At 47.3% G+C, this 13,342-nt stretch overlaps 1 protein-coding gene and 2 long non-coding RNA genes across 16 annotated transcripts in view; 2 read left to right on the forward strand and 1 right to left on the reverse strand.

Annotated features, from left to right (window-relative positions):
* LOC129861054 (membrane-associated guanylate kinase, WW and PDZ domain-containing protein 1-like) overlaps nt 1-13,342 on the reverse strand; it is a 245,176-nt gene that overhangs the window by 82,701 nt on the left and 149,133 nt on the right. For all 14 annotated transcript variants that reach the window (XM_055932115.1, XM_055932117.1, XM_055932116.1 and 11 more), the window contains exons 3-4: nt 5,793-5,912; nt 941-1,141 (exon numbers count right to left, since the gene is read on the reverse strand). In XM_055932115.1, the coding sequence (XP_055788090.1) occupies nt 941-1,141; nt 5,793-5,912 (321 nt within the window). The remainder of the gene's footprint in view (nt 1-940; nt 1,142-5,792; nt 5,913-13,342) is intronic.
* Nucleotides 3,291-3,544, forward strand: LOC129861057 (uncharacterized). Its single transcript, XR_008760499.1, has 3 exons — nt 3,291-3,363; nt 3,394-3,438; nt 3,484-3,544. It is a non-coding gene; the product is annotated as an uncharacterized LOC129861057 (long non-coding RNA).
* On the forward strand, nt 3,948-4,236 carry LOC129861058 (uncharacterized). The gene is made up of 3 exons (XR_008760500.1): nt 3,948-4,021; nt 4,052-4,141; nt 4,172-4,236. It is a non-coding gene; the product is annotated as an uncharacterized LOC129861058 (long non-coding RNA).

Consider the following 13,342-nt stretch of genomic DNA (forward strand, 5'->3'; position numbering starts at 1 on the left):
CTCACTTCCGTGAGCCTTTCAGGGGTGATCAAACGCTAATTCACCACTCTGACAGACTGGCAGGACACACAGAGTGAGCATAGAAGGAGAAGAAAACTCCATCTAGGAACTGACTGACTGTCTCAAAAACTCTCCAGTCCGGGCTAACACATTAACATAAGGGATATTTACAATTCAGTCAGACATCATGCCTAAAAAACGATTCACAAAGTGTTATTATTGTGTACTTAAAAAGAGAGTGAGAGAGAGTGAGAGAGAGAGAGAAAGAGAGTGAGAGAGAGAAAGAGAGTGAGAGAGAGTGAGAGAGAAAGAGAGTGAGAGAGAGCGAGAGAGAGAGAGAGAAAGGGTGAGAGAGCGAGAGAGAAAGAGAGCGAGAGAGAAAGAGAGTGAGAGAGAGTGAGAGAGAAAGAGAAAGAGAGAGAGCGAGAGAGAGCGAGAGAGAGAGAAAGAGAGCGAGAGAGAAAGAGAGCGAGAGAGAAAGAGAGTGAGAGAGAGTGAGAGAGAAAGAGAGTGAGAGCAAGAGAGAGAGAGAAAGGGTGAGAGAGAGTGAGAGAGCGAGAAAGAGAGTGAGAGAGAGCGAGAGAGAGAGAAAGGGTGAGAGAGAGTGAGAGAGCGAGAAAGAGAGTGAGAGAGCGAGAGAGAGAGAAAGGGTGAGAGAGCGAGAGAGAGCGAGAAAGAGAGTGAGAGAGAGTGAAAGATGGCGAGAGAGAGAGAGAACAAGAGAAAGAGAGAGACACCCAGCAACACAGGGCAAAAGAGTGGAGAGCACAAACGCAGTTACACACCCTCCCTCACACATGCTCTTTCAAACATGTGCGTAGAAATGAGCACACACACAACTCACCCACACCCCAAATACACACATCCCCCACTGAACAGCCGCCTGGTTTGGTAGTGGTAGTCTACGTGTAACTGTCTCACGGCATGTAAAATGACATACCTGTAAAACTGTTGTTCATTTCTGTGGCCTGGTCGTCATCCTCGTAGTCAGCAGGTACTACTTGGGCGTTTTGCATGTCATTGTAGGACTTGGTGCGCTTGGGAGTGGACTGCTGGGAGCCGTCGAGGAGCACAGCATCACTGAGAATCACTGTCCCAACCACGGGCTGCCTTGGCGGCTTAGGCGTCCCATAATAGTTACCTAGGCAACAACAGGGACATTAGCATGCCTGAGAAAGAGATGTAGGGAGAAGGAGAGAGCGAGGGAGAGAGGGAGAAGAAGAGAGGGAGAGAGGGAGGGGGAGATAGGAAGTGGTAGGGGCATGGGGAGGGAGGGAGGGAGGGAGGGAGGGAGGGAGGGAGGGAGGGAGGGAGGGAGGGAGGGAGGGAGGGAGGGAGGGAGAAGGAGAGTGGGAGAGAGAAGGAAGAGGGAGGGAGGGAGGAGGGCGTGAGACAGAGAGAAGGGGATGAGAGAGGGAGTGGGAGGGAGAGAGAGAGGGAGTGGATGGAGGGAGGGAGGGAGAGAGAGAAGGGGAGGGAGGGAGGGAGAGAGAGAGAGGGAGTGGATGGAGGGAGAGAGAGAGAGAGAGAGGGAGTGGATGGAGGGAGAGAGAGAGAGTGAGGGGGAGGGAGGGGAGGGAGAGAGGGAGGGGAGGGGGAAGGAGAGAGGAAGGGAGAGAGAGAGCACCCGGCCTCTCCCCACTAGAATCTAAAGTAAAATGTTTACTATTTGCTGATGATCTGGTGCTTCTGTCCCCAACCAAGTAGGGCCTACAGCAGCACTTAGATCTTTTGCACAGATTCTGACAGACCTGGGCCCTGACAGTAAGACAAAATATAATGGTGTTACAAAATAGGTCCAGTTGTCAGGACCACAAATACAAATTCCATCTAGACACCGTTGCCTTAGAGCACATTAAAAAATGTACATCAGCGCGACAGGTAACTTCAACATCAAAAGTAACATAAAATTAAAAATACTTGAATCAGTTATAGAACCCATTGCCCTTTATGGTTGTGAGGTCTGGGGTCCGCTCACCAACCAAGAATTCACAAAATGTGACAAACACCAAATTGAGACTCTGCATGCAGAATTCTGCAAAAATATCCTCTGTGTACAATGTACAACAGCAAATAATGCATGCAGAGCAGAATTAGGCAGACACCCGCTAATTATCAAAATCCAGAAAAGAGCCATTAAATTCTACAACCACCTAAAAGGTAGCGATGCCCAAACCTTCCATAACAAAGCCATCACCTACACCTACAGAGACAAGCATATCCCTGCACCCGCAATAACATCTGCTAAATATGTGTATGTGAACAATAAAATTTGATATGAACCTGGAGAAGAGTCCCCTAAGCAAGCTGGTCCTGGGACTCTGTTCACAAACACAAACAGACCCCACCGAACCACAGGACAGCACAATTAGACCCAACCAAATCATGAGAAAACAAAAAGATAAATTACACATTGGAAAAAAACTGAGCAAACTGGAATGCTAAACAGAGAGTCCTTAGTGGCATAATACCTGGCCACTGTGACTGACCCAAAATGAAGGAACGCTTCACTATGTACAGAATCATTGAGCATAGCCTTACTATTGAGAAAGGCTGCCGTAGGCAAACCTGGCTCTCAAGAGAAGACAGGCTATGTGCACACTACCCACAAAATGAGGTGGAAACTGAGCTGCACTTCCTGACCTCCTGCCAAATGTATGACCATATCAGAGACACGTATTTCCCTCAGATTACACAGATCCACAAAGAATTTGAAAACAAATCCAATTTTGATTAACTCCCATATCTACTGGGTGAAATACCACAGTGTGACATCACAGCAGCAAGATGTGTGACCTGTTGCCACAAGAAAAAGGCAACCAGTGAAGAACAAACACCATTATAAATACAACCTATATTTATTTTCCCTTTTGTACCTTTTGTAATTTTCTCTTTTGTAACTATTTGCTCATCGTTACAACACTGTATATAGACATAATGACATTTGACATTTACTATTGTTTATTTCACTTGTGTATATTATCTATTTTACTTGCCCCTTAAATTGAATTGAAATTGAGAGAGGGAGGGAGAGAGTGAGGGGGAGGAAGAGAGGGAGAGTAGGAGGGAGAAGGAGAGAAGGAGAGAAGGAGGGGGAGGGAGCGAGAGATAGAACGCATGGAGATAGAGGACAGAGAGATAGAGGACAGAGAGGTAGAGGACAGAGAGGTAGAGGACAGAGAGATAGAGGACAGAGAGATAGAGGACAGAGAGATAGAGGACAGAGAGGTAGAGGACAGAGAGATAGAGGACAGAGAGGTAGAGGACAGAGAGATAGAGGACAGAGAGGTAGAGGACAGAGAGGTAGAGGACAGAGAGATAGAGGACAGAGAGGTAGAGGACAGAGAGGTAGAGGACAGAGAGGTAGAGGCCAGAGAGGTAGAGGCCAGAGAGGTAGAGGACAGAGAGGTAGAGGACAGAGAGATAGAGGACAGAGAGGTAGAGAACAGAGAGATAGAGGACAGAGAGATAGAGGACAGAGAGATAGAGGACAGAGAGATAGAGGACAGAGAGGTAGAGGACAGAGAGATAGAGGACAGAGAGATAGAGGACAGAGAGGTAGAGGACAGAGAGATAGAGGACAGAGAGGTAGAGGACAGAGAGGTAGAGGACAGAGAGGTAGAGGACAGAGAGGTAGAGGACAGAGAGATAGAGGACAGAGGTAGAGGACAGAGAGATAGAGGACAGAGAGGTAGAGGACAGAGAGATAGAGGACAGAGAGGTAGAGGACAGAGAGATAGAGGACAGAGAGGTAGAGAACAGAGAGGTAGAAGACAGAGAGGTAGAGAACAGAGAGATAGAGGACAGAGAGATAGAGGACAGAGAGATAGAGGACAGAGAGATAGAGGACAGAGAGGTAGAGGACAGAGAGGTAGAGACCAGAGAGATAGAGGACAGAGAGGTAGAGAACAGAGAGGTAGAAGACAGAGAGGTAGAGAACAGAGAGATAGAGGACAGAGAGATAGAGGACAGAGAGATAGAGGACAGAGAGATAGAGGACAGAGAGGTAGAGGACAGAGAGGTAGAGACCAGAGAGATAGAGGACAGAGAGGTAGAGGACAGAGAGGTAGAGGACAGAGAGATAGAGGACAGAGAGGTAGAGGACAGAGAGATAGAGGACAGAGAGGTAGAGGACAGAGAGGTAGAGGACAGAGAGATAGAGGACAGAGAGGTAGAGGACAGAGAGGTAGAGGACAGAGAGATAGAGGACAGAGAGATAGAGGACAGAGAGGTAGAGGACAGAGAGATAGAGGACAGAGAGATAGAGGACAGAGAGGTAGAGGACAGAGAGGTAGAGGACAGAGAGATAGAGGACAGAGAGATAGAGGACAGAGAGGTAGAGGACAGAGAGGTAGAGGACAGAGAGATAGAGGACAGAGAGGTAGAGGACAGAGAGATAGAGGACAGAGAGGTAGAGGACAGAGGTAGAGGACAGAGAGATAGAGGACAGAGAGATAGAGGACAGAGAGATAGAGGACAGAGAGATAGAGGACAGAGAGATAGAGGACAGAGAGGTAGAGGACAGAGAGGTAGAGGACAGAGAGGTAGAGGACAGAGAGGTAGAGGACAGAGAGATAGAGGACAGAGAGATAGAGGACAGAGAGATAGCGGGAAGGGGGTCTATAAAATCTCAATGTGGTGGAAAGAGAGACAATGGCAGAGCACAATGAGTCCTGAAATGGTGGAAATAAGCAGCTGCAGGAAAAGCAGGCTTTTTTCCCTAGCCAGTGTTGTTATGGACTGAGAGGGAGCAGAGAGCATACAAACATAATACAATGGGCCGGCTCAGAGAAACTTGACCTTGTTAAAGTATACCCTTTAAATGACTGGCTTATCACTGGTCAGTACCAGGTCTGTTGCTTAGGTTAATTTCCTGTAAATCCCACTGATAAACAAATACCATCCACAATGCAATGCAAGAGATAGCGACACATGCTCAAAACCACATTCTAAATGTATGTCATTATCTCCAACTGATGAACTGTCAATCCTGATCTTTAAAAATCATCCTGAAAATAGATTTTAAAAGTCTCGCCACAATTCCTGCAAAGACAAAAGGTTGGGTATGAGAATTGGACTCATATCTCAATGCAACTGCATGTCATTGAGACCTGCTGTACGTAGGTCTGCCTCACATTTGTATTTGGAAGGCATCTGGCTCCTGTGGACTGGTATTTGACACTGTCTGCGGGGAGGGAGAAAGGAGCCAAACACACAATAGTACAGGTGGCAAGGAGATTAACACTACACACACACACACACACACACACACACACACCTCCACACACACACACACACACACACACACACACACACACACACACACACACACACACACACACACACACACACACACACACACACACACACACACACACACACACACACACACACACACACAGGTGGATTGTAGTTACTGTCAGGACAGAAGACTTATCACTGTGGTACACTGTACTAATCTAGGTAAGGATACCCTTGTGATCTGTTTGTATGTGTAAGTTTTGTATTGTATATTTTTTTATAAATGATAATAATAAAAATAAATATTATCAGGTCAGAAATCCTAAATACAATCTTACAAAAAAGAGAAAGATTATCTTCTGCACTCCTACAGTCTAGCGTAGCATCATCATCATCATCATCATCATCATCATCCTCCTCACCAGCATCACTAAAACCAACACCACCAGCATCATCCTCATCACCAGCATCACTAAAACCAACATCCCCAGCATCATCCTCATCATCACCAGCATCACTAAAACCAACATCCCCAGCATCATCATCCTCACCTTCATACGTTCCTATTTCCAGTAGTGTTCCACTCTGCTCAAGGTTCAGGAAGTCCTCCACGGACAGGAAGTTGTAATCAACCCCGGACACCTCCCCGTCTCGAGGGGGGCGTGTCGTACCTGGAGAGAGAGGAAACCAAGGTTATTATCAGCATTACTACCAACCACCCTGACCGATGACCAGGGAGAAGTTTTCTAGGTGCTTCTCAGTGGCAGTTACATTTGCCAAAACCTACTCAACCTACTAATTAACAGATACAAACATTAGGGCCTCTCTGTAGGCGGAAACAAAGATTGAGGAGGTGGAAGTAGCCAGTAATCTACAGTATAATCAGTATTCACACACAGCTAGCTATGTAGCTAGCTAGTATTCACACACAGCTAGCTATGAGCTAGTATTCACACACAGCTAGCTATGTAGCTAGCTAGTATCCACACACAGCTAGCTATGAGCTAGTATTCACACACAGCTAGCTATGTAGCTAGCTAGTATTCACACACAGCTAGTTATGTAGCTAGCTAGCATACACACAGCTAGCCATGTAGCTAGTTACTATACACACACAGCTAGCTATGTAGCTAGCTAGTATACACATATAGCTAGCTAGTATTTGTAAGCAAAAAGCATATAACACCGGATCCGGAAGTTCAAACGTCGTCGCTAGATAGAGTCAAAAAGAGTGCCTCGGCCCCTCTTGCTTGGTGGGCTACTCTGGTTCCCCAGGACCCTGGTGGATTTACACTACACTAGGGGGACTTCCTCTCTGGGTGGAACACAATGACGATGTGGACAAAAGTGTGCACTGCCCCCCCCCCCCCCCCCCCCCCCAAAAAAAAACATACTCCGCCCTTGCACATGCATGCACATCGATCGACAGTGTGAGGCTTGTAGCCACCATAAGGCCCGAGGGAGGACAAGACGGAGGAACAGGTCCACACAAACTGGAGGTGTGGGAGCTGAATGTGACAGGGTGCAATTTCGGTCACTGCTCTCTTTGAGGCTGCAGTGAACAGAGAAGGTGGACTTGGACATGATGTGAGGAGATAGGACATTAAGAAAGTCTCACACACCCCTACCTCACTCTGCTAGTGGTGGCAAACCACAGGCTTTAAAACAGCAGGCTTTAAACGCAACGCCAGAGATGAATGAGTCACCTCCCCCTTTTTTTCCCTTAATCTGTTTATTATTTTCCAATAAGAAAAGCCAGAGATACAGACATTAACATTGACTCAGAGGAACTGACACTATCACTTGGCTATTTATTTTCCTTTCTGGCACTGTGATCATACACTATGGCTCAAAAGACCCCCTGTGGTCATTTTCATTAAAAACATTTGTCTTCATGGTCTACCTGAACCACATATTTGTCTCCAAAGTCCATCTGTAGTATAAAGGCCTACCTGCATCACCATGAAGAACATTGGGACTTTCTAACTATGACTGTAATAGGAAATGATATGAGTCATTCCTCTCCTGTATTTACTGTAACTAAGTACTGATGTTCTACCTTTGACCTGTTTAACTGCCACTATCAAACATCTGTCAGTGTTGAATGTTACCGTTAAAGTTAGAGGCCAGACTGAGCCGAGGACACACTGATAATGGATCTTTGATGCTGTGTGATTCTGTTGTGTCTTCCTCTCAGCCTGGTGTTTACAGAACGTGGTACTGTCGGATTAGAATATAAAGGGCCTGTCTCCACGAGGCCCGCTAGCCCGCTTGATCGAGTAGATCACGCAAAGCTCCTGCAACATCTGTCTGACATTGAACTCTGTCCAAGGTTTCTAGCCTGGTACCACAGCTAAACCAGGGGAAGAAGACAGAAGGTGATGGTTTCTAGCCTGGTACCACAGCTAAACCAGGGGAAGAAGACAGGGGGTGATGGTTTCTAGCCTGGTTCCACAGCTAAACCAGGGGAAGAAGGCAGAGGGTGATGGTTTCTAGCCTGGTTCCACAGCTAAACCAGGGGAAGAAGGCAGAGGGGGATGGTTTCTAGCCTGGTTCCACAGCTAAACCAGGGGAAGAAGACAGAAGGTGATGGTTACTAGCCTGGTTCCACAGCTAAACCAGGGGAAGAAGACAAGGGGTGATGGTTTCTAGCCTGGTTCCACAGCTAAACCAGGGGAAGAAGACAGGGGGTGATGGTTTCTAGCCTGGTTCCACAGCTAAACCAGGGGAAGAAGGCAGAGGGTGATGGTTTCTAGCCTGGTTCCACAGCTAAACCAGGGGAAGAAGGCAGAGGGGGATGGTTTCTAGCCTGGTTCCACAGCTAAACCAGGGGAAGAAGACAGAAGGTGATGGTTACTAGCCTGGTTCCACAGCTAAACCAGGGGAAGAAGACAAGGGGTGATGGTTTCTAGCCTGGTTCCACAGCTAAACCAGGGGAAGAAGACAGGGGGTGATGGTTTCTAGCCTGGTTCCACAGCTAAACCAGGGGAAGAAGGCAGAGGGTGATGGTTTCTAGCCTGGTTCCACAGCTAAACCAGGGGAAGAAGACAGGGGGTGATGGTTTCTAGCCTGGTTCCACAGCTAAACCAGGGGAAGAAGACAGGGGGTGATGGTTTCTAGCCTGGTTCCACAGCTAAACCAGGGGAAGAAGGCAGAGGGGGATGGTTTCTAGCCTGGTTCCACAGCTAAACCAGGGGAAGAAGACAGAAGGTGATGGTTACTAGCCTGGTTCCACAGCTAAACCAGGGGAAGAAGGGAGAGGGTGATGGCAAATGGCACATTGAGCCCTTGGTCAGAGGTCAACTCTAGTGTGCCACAAGGTGGTGTGGTTTCAACATATCTGTTTCTCCTTCACATGTCCACCCGAAAAGTTGTGTTCTGTGACACTCTGGACGATGTAGGGCTGTCCCGAGCCATACCTTTAACCAGCAACCAAGAGGACACTTGGAGAAGAAGCAGCTGGAAGAGTGGGCCACATCCAACAACATGCTCCTGAATGGGAAAAAGTCTGTGGAGGAAATGTGGATATGCAGGAAGTACCAGTGGTAAAAACAACTAAGTATCTTGGTTTTCATCTAGACCCTCAGTGGTGACACAGATGTGGAGCAGTCAGTGTGGAAGGCCTCAAAACACCTGCACATTGACTGTTCTTGCCAGAAATAGCCTACCCACTGACGATCTGGTCACAGTCTATACTACACTGGTCAGATCTTGTCTGGAATACAGTAGAGTCCTGTTAGTTGGATGCAATAAAAAGCAACTAGACAGGGTACAGAGGAGGGCCTTGAGAATCATCTCCAGAGGTGGAGCAGTCCAACCACAGCTCCCCTCACTGCAGAGCAGTCCAACCACAGCTCCCCTCACTGCAGAGCAGTCCAACCACAGCTCCCCTCACTGCAGAGCAGTCCAACCACAGCTCCACTCACTGCAGAGCAGTCCAACCACAGCTCCCCTCACTGCAGAGCAGTCCAACCACAGCTCCTCTCACTGCACAGCGGTCCAACCACAGCTCCACTCACTGCAGAGCAGTCCAACCACAGCTCCACTCACTGCAGAACAGTCCAACCACAGCTCCCCTCACTGCAGAGCAGTCCAACCACAGCTCCCCTCACTGCACAGCGGTCCAACCACAGCTCCACTCACTGCAGAGCAGTCCAACCACAGCTCCCCTCACTGCAGAGTAGGGGAGAGCTGGCTGCAGTGCACCTGGTAAAGGACATGCACACGCTTGACCATTCACTGAATGACCTGCTCCCTCCAAAAAGAGGTAACTGCACCACCAGGCTCCTGAGAAACAGCCATGAACTGTCCTGTATAACTGTCCTGTATAACTGTCCTGTATGACTGTCCTGTATAACTGTCCTGTATAACTGTCCTGTGTAACTGTCCTGTGTAACTGTCCTGTGTGACTGTCCTGTGTGACTGTCCTGTGTGACTGTCCTGTATGACTGTCCTGTATGACTGTCCTGTATAACTGTCCTGTATAACTGTCTTGTATAACTGTCCTGTGTAACTGTCCTGTGTAACTGTCCTGTGTAACTGCCCTGTGTAACTGCCCTGTGTAACTGCCCTGTGTAACTGCCCTGTGTAACTGTCCTGTGTAACTGTCCTGTATAACTGTCCTATGTAACTGTCCTGTGTAACTGTCCTGTATAACTGTCCTGTATAACTGTCCTGTGTAACTGTCCTGTGTAACTGTCCTGTGTGACTGTCCTGTGTGACTGTCCTGTATGACTGTCCTGTGTAACTGTCCTGTGTAACTGTCCTGTGTAACTGTCCTGTATGACTGTCCTGTACGACTGTCCTGTACGACTGTCCTGTATGACTGTCCTGTGTAACTGTCCTGTGTAACTGTCCTGTGTAACTGTCCTGTATAACTGTCCTGTATAACTGTCTTGTATAACTGTCCTGTGTAACTGTCCTGTGTAACTGTCCTGTGTAACTGTCCTGTATAACTGTACTGTGTAACTGTCCTGTGTAACTGTCCTGTATAACTGTCCTGTGTAACTGTCCTGTATAACTGTCCTGTGTAACTGTCCTGTGTAACTGTCCTGTGTAACTGTCCTGTATAACTGCCCCGTGTAACTGTCCCGTGTAACTGTCCCGTGTAACTGTCCCGTGTAACTGTCCCGTGTAACTGTCCCGTGTAACTGTCCCATATAACTGTCCTGTATAACTGTCCTGTATAACTGCACTGTATAACTGCACTCTATAACTGTCCCGTGTAACTGTCCCGTATAACTGTCCCGTGTAACTGTCCTGTGTAACTGTCCTGTGTAACTGTCATGTGTAACTGTCCTGTATAACTGTCCTGTGTAACTGTCCTGTGTAACTGTCCTGTATAACTGTCCTGTGTAACTGTCCTGTATAACTGTCCTGTATAACTGTCCTGTGTAACTGTCCTGTATGACTGTCCTGTGTAACTGTCCTGTATAACTGCCCTGTGTAACTGTCCTGTATAACTGTCCTGTATAACTGTCCTGTGTAACTGTCCTGTGTAACTGTCCTGTGTAACTGTCCTGTGTAACTGTCCTGTGTAACTGTCCTGTGTAACTGTCCCGTATAACTGTCCCGTGTAACTGTCCCGTGTAACTGTCCCGTGTAACTGTCCCGTGTAACTGTCCTGTGTAACTGTCCTGTATAACTGTCCTGTATAACTGTCCTGTATAACTGTCCTGTATAACTGTCCCGTGTAACTGTCCCGTATAACTGTCCCGTGTAACTGTCCCGTGTAACTGTCATGTGTAACTGTCCTGTATAACTGTCCTGTGTAACTGTCCTGTGTAACTGTCCTGTGTAACTGTCCTGTGTAACTGCCCTGTGTAACTGCCCTGTGTAACTGCCCTGTGTAACTGTCCTGTGTAACTGCCCTGTGTAACTGCCCTGTGTAACTGTCCTGTGTAACTGTCCTGTGTAACTGTCCTGTGTAACTGCCTGTATAATTGTCCTGTGTAACTGTCCTGTGTAACTGTCCTGTGTAACTGCCCTGTGTAACTGTCCTGTGTACTGTCCTGTGTAACTGCCCTGTGTAACTGTCCTGTGTAACTGTCCTGTATAACTGTCCTGTGTAACTGTCCTGTGTAACTGTCCTGTGTAATTGTCCTGTGTAACTGTCCTGTGCAACTGTCCTGTGTAACTGTCCTGTGTAACTGCCCTGTGTAACTGTCCTGTATAACTGTCCTGTATAACTGTCCTGTGTAACTGTCCTGTGTAACTGTCCTGTATAACTATCCTGTGTAACTGCCTGTATAACTGTCCTGTGTAACTGTCCTGTGTAACTGCCCTGTATAACTGTCCTGCATAACTGCCCTGTGTAACTGTTCTGTATAATTGTCCTGTATAACTGCCCTGTATAACTGCCCTGTATAACTGCCCTGTGTAACTGCCCTGTGTAACTGCCCTGTATAACTGCCCTGTATAACTGCCCTGTATAACTGTCCTGTATATCTGCCCTGTGTAACTGCCCTGAATAACTGTCCTGTGTAACTGCCCTGTGTAACTGCCCTGTGTAACTGCCCTGTATAACTGCACTGTATAACTGTCCTGTGTAACTGCCCTGTTTGACTGCCCTGTATAACTGTCCTGTGTAACTGTCCTGCATAACTGCCCTGTATAACTGTCCTGTGTAACTGTCCTGTATAACTGACCTGTGTATCTGCCATGTGTAACTGTCCTGTGTAACTGCCCTGTGTGACTGCCCTGTATGACTGCCCTGTATAACTGTCCTGTATAACTGCCCTGTATAACTGACCTGTGTATCTGCCATGTGTAACTGTCCTGTGTAACTGCCCTGTGTGACTGCCCTGTATGACTGCCCTGTATGACTGCCCTGTATAACTGCCCTGTGTATCTGCCATGTGTAACTGTCCTGTGTAACTGTCCTGTGTAACTGTCCCGTATAACTGTCCCGTGTAACTGTCCCGTGTAACTGTCCTGTGTAACTGTCCTGTGTAACTGTCCTGTGTAACTGTCATGTATAACTGTCCTGTATAACTGTCCTGTGTAACTGTCCTGTGTAACTGTCCTGTATAACTGTCCTGTGTAACTGTCCTGTATAACTGTCCTGTGTAACTGTCCTGTATAACTGTCCTGTATAACTGTCCTGTATGACTGTCCTGTATGACTGTCCTGTGTAACTGTCCTGTGTAACTGCCCTGTGTAACTGTCCTGTATAACTGTCCTGTATAACTGTCCTGTATAACTGTCCTGTGTAACTGTCCTGTGTAACTGTCCTGTATAACTGTCCTGTATAACTGTCCTGTGTAACTGTCCTGTGTAACTGTCCTGTGTAACTGTCCTGTGTAACTGTCCTGTGTAACTGTCCTGTATAACTGCCCTGTATAACTGTCCTGTATAACTGTCCCGTGTAACTGTCCCGTATAACTGCCCTGTATAACTGTCCTGTATAACTGTCCCGTGTAACTGTCCTGTGTAACTGTCCTGTGTAACTGTCCTGTATAACTGTCCTGTATAACTGTCCTGTATAACTGCCCTGTGTAACTGTCCTGTGTAACTGTCCTGTATAACTATCCTGTGTAACTGCCTGTATAACTGTCCTGTGTAACTGTCCTGTGTAACTGCCCTGTATAACTGTCCTGCATAACTGCCCTGTATAACTATCCTGTGTAACTGTTCTGTATAATTGTCCTGTATAACTGCCCCGTATAACTGCCCTGTATAACTGCCCTGTGTAACTGCCCTGTGTAACTGCCCTGTGTAACTGCCCTGTGTAACTGTCCTGTATTACTGCCCTGTATAACTGCCCTGTATAACTGCCCTGTATATCTGCCCTGTGTAACTGCCCTGAATAACTGTCCTGTGTAACTGCCCTGTGTAACTGCCCTGTATAACTGCCCTGTATAACTGTCCTGTGTAACTGCCCTGTTTGACTGCCCTGTATAACTGTCCTGTGTAACTGTCCTGCATAACTGCCCTGTATAACTGTCCTGTGTAACTGTCCTGTATAACTGACCTGTGTATCTGCCATGTGTAACTGTCCTGTGTAACTGCCCTGTGTGACTGCCCTGTATGACTGCCCTGTATAACTGTCCTGTATAACTGCCCTGTATAACTGACCTGTGTATCTGCCATGTGTAACTGT

This window comes from Salvelinus fontinalis, chromosome 8, assembly GCF_029448725.1.
Source record: "Salvelinus fontinalis isolate EN_2023a chromosome 8, ASM2944872v1, whole genome shotgun sequence".
NCBI classification, from domain to species: domain Eukaryota; kingdom Metazoa; phylum Chordata; class Actinopteri; order Salmoniformes; family Salmonidae; genus Salvelinus; species Salvelinus fontinalis.